This window comes from Solanum dulcamara, chromosome 2 (genome assembly GCF_947179165.1).
Source record: "Solanum dulcamara chromosome 2, daSolDulc1.2, whole genome shotgun sequence".
Taxonomy (NCBI): domain Eukaryota; kingdom Viridiplantae; phylum Streptophyta; class Magnoliopsida; order Solanales; family Solanaceae; genus Solanum; species Solanum dulcamara.
Window position 1 is genome coordinate 71,076,722 of NC_077238.1, and position 7,295 is coordinate 71,084,016.

General features: G+C 30.6%; 1 protein-coding gene across 1 annotated transcript; it reads left to right on the forward strand.

Moving 5' to 3' along the window:
• Positions 1 to 1,337: 1,337 nt before the first annotated feature.
• LOC129876644 (uncharacterized) lies at positions 1,338 to 1,842 on the forward strand. Its single transcript, XM_055952132.1, has one exon. It carries the CDS (start codon positions 1,338 to 1,340, stop codon positions 1,713 to 1,715), a length of 378 nt encoding a protein of 125 aa, XP_055808107.1. The 3' UTR covers positions 1,716 to 1,842.
• The last annotated feature ends 5,453 nt before the right edge of the window (positions 1,843 to 7,295 follow it).

Genomic DNA, 7,295 nt, shown 5'->3' on the forward strand with positions numbered 1-7,295 from the left:
AGATAGAGGCTTCATAGACCAGATAGTGATGGATTTGTTTCAATATCTTTAACTCTTGATTTGTTGTCTTTCAAACTATGTTTCTGATTTGAATGATTGTGATTGTTGATTAAGTTAGCCCACTAAAATTTGTTTTTCTCTTAAACTAATTATTCCGCTGAATGAATGAATGTGTGATTAGGTCAAGTGGTTCGCTTGGGAGCCATCAATGGCTTCTGAGTGTCGGTTACGTCTAGGGTACCCTCTCGGGGAGTGACAAATCCCAAAAAGAATGATATATTTTTATATTTAGTAACAATTTAATTTTAAAATATTTATTTTATCTTTAATGAGATAATTTATAATCACATAAATATGAAAAATAATAAAAAGCAAATATAGCTTATTTATAATAATAGAAAGACAAATCTAACTCTTTTCGTATCCTAAATGTAGGTCCGCAAGCGTATGACATGGTAGGTGAAGAATCGCCAATTTTGACTATTCATCAATTTTATTGATATAAATTAGAGCAATTGAGATTTTGAACTATTTAAAATAAATTAAATTCATCTTTCATTATGTTTTTGGATTTAAGATAAGCTCGTCATTATATTTAGCTCAAAAATATCCTTTAACTATCCAAATAAATTAAAAATATCTTACCTTCTACTGATTGTTTCAAAATAATAATTAAAAAAAGAGATATCCTTATATTATTTGAAATGAGACAATACTGCCCTTGTTTTATTATTATTATTATTATTATTATTATTATTATTATTATTATTATTATAATAATAATAATAATAATAATAATAATTTTGATTGTGGTGGTGATGAGGGGAGGGCTGTGTGCTAAATATAATAATTAAGAAAATAAGTAGTATTGCTTTAAATATTTAAAAAATGGCATTTAGTTTTTTTTCTTCCGATTCTGTGCATGTTATATGTATGAGATTATTTCTACACATGATATTATGTACCTTTTTATTTGAATTAGCTCATTTTAATTGTTTTTGAATTAAATAATTTGTAAGTACTTTTGGAGTAGGCGAAATTCATTGGTGGCCCCCTAAAATTGGTACCAACTTTTACTTAGACACTTAAACTAGGCTTTGTTCATTTTAGACACCTCAAGTAAGGCTCTAATGTGTCATTTTGACACTTTTTTGACAATCACCAAAATACATTAAGTGTGTGTAATGCAATCGTCTGACGTGTCAAAAATGACCAATAATTTGATGACACGTGACATTTTTTATTCAAATAATAATTTTTTTAAAAAATAAAAATTAACAACTATTATCTAAAGAGAAAAAAATATATAAATCAAATCTAGCAATTGTTAGCCTCTAATGGCTTCAATTCTTCAGAAATCTCTGCAAAATCAATTTCTATCAGCCGCAAGAATCACCACAATCCTCAGCTCTAAACCTACACCTACATCACCTATGTTCCATCATCCTTCTTCTAGTAGGATTGGTCAAATCCCATGTTTTCTTCAAGGAGGAACATCGAATTCGAAATTGAATGTTGGGTTTTACCCAAGCTTTTCTTTTGGGCATTTCCTAAATCCAGTTTCTCAAAATGGATTGATTTCATCTGAGGAATATAACATTGTTGATGACGAGTCACATAAGATTTGGGCTGATAGTGTGAAGAAGAAGAGGAAGAAGATGATGACCAAACACAAGTTGAAGAAGTTAAGGAAGAGCCTAAGGAGGAAGACATAGTGTATCTGACACTGTGTCATCGGTGAGGAATTTGTTATTGAGGCTGCATTTTGTCGTGTTTAGCTTTTGTGAATCTCTATCTGGCACAACGTCCATTTTTTCAGTTTGAAATGCTGGAAAGCTATAATTTTCATTTGGTCTATAGACAATTTTGGGAGAAGACATTGTAGAATCAAGTTTTAGGAAAAAAAAATATATAAATCAAATTGGATCAAAAAATCCGATGAACCTCCATTTTTTTCGGCAAGATTAATACAAATCTAAAATTATTTTTTAAAAAATTATTAAAGAATTCAAACCTTAAAGAACCCACAACAAAATTTGAAGTCCAATTAAAAAACAAATGAGCTATTCTCCAATTTCTCAGGTTTGTAAAAACAACTTCAACAATACAAGTTGTAATATTTGAACCCAACTCATCAAGTTCTTGAATTTTTGATGAATTAAGAGGCTTAGTGAATATGTGAACAAATCTATCAACGATTCTTGAATCTTCTGGAGAGATTGGGGGAGGAGAATTTATGGGTTTTGGGAAAATGGGTGTTGAAGAAAATGCAGAAAGATTGTGTTTTGTAAAATGGATTTGTAAAAGAAGAACATGCAATGAAGAAGAAGAAGAAGAAATGAAGAAGAAATGATGGCAGAAATGAAGAAGAACAAAAAAAAAATATTTTAAAGAAAAAAATATTTTGCACGCGCTTAAAATGGGTGCAGCACACGCAATGTGCCAAGTCAGCACAAAGTGTCAAAATGACACATCGAAACCTTATTTGAGGTGTCTAAAATGAACAAAGCCTAGTTTAGGTGTTTAAGTGAAAGTTGGTGTCAACTTTAGGGAGCCACCGATGAATTTCGCCTTTGGAGTATTTTAAACGCACTTATAAGGATTTTGTTAAGCTTGATAAAATACTCCAAAAGTACTTACAAATTATTTAATTCAAAAACAATTAAAATAAGTCAAAAGTCAAAAAAATAAATAGGTTTTAACTCTAAGAATGATATTATAAAAGAAAGCAATTTCAATCATATCTTGATATACTTTATTACTTATTTTAATTTTAAGTCATCCAAGATTTTAGTGGAGGGTTGGTATAATGATTTTGAAGGAAAAAAACAATAGAATAAATGTTTAGTTGAAAAAATAATATTGGAATGAAACTGTATGTTTTATAAAATTGACATTGTATAAAAATTATCATTAAAATAATTAAATTAATTTCATAATCTCTAAATTAAACTTTTACTTAAATCTTTAAAATTAACCGCACTTGTCCTCAACTTTAAATGGATGACAAAGTTATTCCATTTCAAATAGTTCAAGAGAAAATTGACTTTTTTTTTTGGAACAATCGTTAAAATAAAGAGTATTTTTGATTCATTTTTTTACTCACATACATAACAAGATAAATTTAATCTATGCAAGAATTTTTTTTGACCATTTTTCCAAAATTAAATATAATGCTTATCTCAAGGCAGCCAACAAATCTCTTGGCTCCACCTCGAGAGGTCATATATTTCACTAATTAACTCAAATAATTGCAAAAATAATGGTCCCCAAAAACAGTCATTATTTTCAAGAAATTTTAAATGAATTTTAGTCATTATTAGCCCTCTCATTCTCATGATAATATTTAAATGTGGATCCTCAGACCTAGTCATTGTGCACCTTAGAAATTCATCTCAACTTGAATGAGTCTATAATTCTCCTCCAAAAGCTAATAATTTAGCTAAAAATATAATTAGAAAAAAAAATGACCGGACAGGAATGCACAATAGGAACTTGTAAAGCCAAAACAAGAAAAAAGTGTTTAGTAGTCACAGATTACTATTAAAATTTTGCAAAAAAAATATAAAATAAAGAAGAGGAAAAAAATAAAGAACTGGTATTGCAATATTGTTTTTTGAATTTATACTACTAGACAGCAAATCTAAAACCTCTTATTAAAATATCGAGTAAATTTTGTCGTAGCGAAAATTGACGTCCGTCTCATTCGACATAAAAATTCAACAAATATATTTACAAGTGAGCAAACTATTTATGCAAGTCTTCTTACAAGCTCGCATAACTTTTCTCATGATTTAAATTAGTTAGTGAAACACAAATAACTATTTTTTTTTAAAAAAATACTTTTCAAAATAAATAAAATTACCAAACAGATCATATATAACTCCTACAGCTAACTTTTTTATTAATTAATCACAAAGTGAAGAATTTTACAGTACCATGATTAGGCTAAAACACAGCCCGTTATCTTAAAAGAAGATCAAAATTATTCAAGAAAAACAAAAAACATAAACAAATTAATTAAGAGGACCCAATTTAGGGGACCAATTTTTTAGAAGATCACCTAGTATTGTCATATAGTAGAGGACCATTTTTTTTCCAGAATAATAAAACAAATTAATTAAGAGATAAATCTTAAGAATATTTCAAGTTTCATATAGGGATAGCCGCAGGAATTCAGCACCATTAAGTTTGTAAATTCTTTCTGAGAAGAACAAGATCAAAATAGAACTGAAACTATATTGAACAATTGAATTACATTCTAACACAATTTAGAATTACTTCATTGATTCAATCAATCCAATCTGTACATAGACCCCTCTTTATAGAGAGGTGATTTTCTCGTGCAAAGTCTAACTAACTTCACATGATGCACATGTGCTGGTAACAAACTCTAATAACCAATTGGCACAACTCTAACAATCAACTAGCACGTGTCTAACAATTTTCTAACTGATCTTTCACAGCTGTTGATCTTTTACAGCAAATACATCAACTTAGTAATTCAATACACCCCCTCAAACTGAAGGGTGGAATATATCGAACACATCGAGTTTGGTTAAAAGAAGTTGATGTTGAGTAGCACCTAAGCCCTTAGTAAGGATGTCAGCAGGCTACATATTAGTACAAATATACTCAAGATTAATAAAATTGGACTTCACCCTTTCTCGAATGAAGTGACAATCAATGTCGATATGTTTTGTACGCTCATAAAAGACTAGATTTTCAGGTATTTGAATAGCTGATTTGCTATCTGTATATACCAAAATTTGAATAGCAACAGAAAAATGAAATTCATCAAGTAATTCTGCTAACCATAGTAATTCTGCTAACCATAGCAATTCTGCAACAAGAGTTGTCAAACTTCTATATTCCGCTTCAGCTGAGCTTCTACTGACTGTTTGTTGTTTCTTGGACTTCCAAGAGATTAAAGAATCTTCAAGTTTCACCATGTAGTCAGTGACTGATCTTCGTGTATTAGGGTATGAGATTTGAGTCATAATATCTAGTGAGCTCTATATGACCAGTTCCCCTTTTCAACATTATTCCAAGTCCTGGAGATTTTTTGATATACCTGACAACTCTTAGTGTAGCAGCACAATGTGACTCCTTAGGATGCCGCATAAATTGACTCAAAACTTACATACTAAAACATATGTCAGGTCTTGTGATTGTCAAATATAGCAATTTTTCAATTAAGCTTTGATATGCTGTAACATCCTCTAATTCTGGATCAATAGAATTAGAATTTTCAACATGTTGATCAAATTCTATACTTGTTAACTTATGATTAAACTCTAAAGGAGTGCTTGCAATTTTTTCTCCACTGAGGTCAGCTTCTGATATAAGTTGTAGAGCATATTTTCTTTCATTTAACAATAGTCCTTCCTTTGACTTTAGTACTTCTATGCCTAAGAAATATTGGAGATGTCCCAAATCTTTCATTTTGAAATGTTGATGTAGTGTGGCTTTGGCCTCTTGAATCATATGAGAGATATTTTCAGTGATCAAGAGATCATCTACATATACTAAAATCATAGCTAAGTTAGTGCCCTTCTTTCTGATGAATAAGGAATGATCATGAGCACTCTGTGAGTAGCCTGCTGACAATAATGCTTTAATAAATTTGATGTTCCATTGTCTGGATGCCTGTTTGAGATCATAAAGTGACTTCTTTAATTTGCACACCTTAGTATCCTCTTGTGAGGCATAACTGTTGCTTCATTTGTAGACATCTTCCTTTTACTCTTGAAATCTATAAGAAAACCTACAATTCTATAGCAATTTTTCTTAGTGTGCCCTTTATATCCACAATGTTCACATATCAAGCCCAACTTCATTCCTTGTAAATTCTGACCCTCAGCCTTTCTTGCATGTGAATTGTGTGTTTGAGTTTGAAAATGACTAGACTGATTACTTCTTCCTGCCATCATAGTTAAAGGTTCCTTGCTTCCTTCTATAGCCCCTAGCTTCCTTTGGCTTTCTTCCTGAACAGTTATTGCATAGGCTTGGTTTACACTAGGAACAGTTGGACTAAGCAATATAGAACTCCTCACTTATTCATATCTCTCATTAAGTCCTACTAAAAACTTTAAAAGTCTCTGTTGTTTGACATGTTCAACATGAGAACTCAACTTTACATAATCAAAAGAGGGTGATGGTACCATCACATCTATTTCATCCCATAGATCTCTCATCTTTGAGTAATAGGATGTAACGGTGTATGTACCTTGATTCAGCATGCTAATCTCTTTTCATAGATGAAAAATTCTAGTCAGATTTGATTTATCGAACCTCTTCTTGAAATCATTCCAGATTTTCTTTGAACTTGAAGTATATACAATGCTGGTCGTCAACTCTGGTGTGATTGCTACACTAATCCATGATAACACCACTGCATCACATCTCTCCCATCTTACTGCCAAATCTCTTGTATACGAGCTCTTAACACATGTGTCATCTACAAATCCTAGTTTGTTTTGACTAGAAGTGTCAGACGCATGGATCTGCTCCACACTCCATAATTTTCTAGTCCTGTGAGCTTCATAGGAATCAAAGCAACACCAGGAGTATCAGACGCTTGTAAGTGAAGCGGATGATTATGATTTGTTTGCCGATCTTCTACTGTTTTCTGTTCTCTGTGTCTCCATCATTGTTGAAGCTTCAATAATCAATGAGTGACAACTTCAATCCTTCAATTTTGCCCTATGATCAGAGCTCTGATACAATATTAAGTTTGAGATTTCTTTCTAAAAAGAAGAAGATCAAAATAGAACTGAAACTATATTGAACAATTGAACTGCATTCTAGCATAATTTGAAATTACTCCATTGATTCAATCAATTCAATCTGTACATAGACACCTCTTTTATATAGAAGTGATTTTCTTATGCAAAGTCTAACTAACTTCACATGATGCACATGTGCTTGTAACAAACTCTAATAACCAACTCGCACAACTCTAACAAGCAACTAGCACGTGCCTAACAATTTTCTAACTGATCTTTCACAGTTGTTGATCTTTTACAGCAAATACATTAAATTAGTAATTCAATAAGCACCTAATATATACATAGTACTATTTGATATGAACCTCTAATATATATATATATATACCTCGCTAAATTAATATATAGGTGGAATCATGAAATATTATTTTTTTGTAGAAATATTATTTAATCGATAAATTAATATATATTAATTTAAAGAGTGTTTTGAGATTCAATGAATGTTAATTTTGATTACTTCAAAATCATTGTATCTTACTAATTTATGTGTCATATTTATTGAATTAA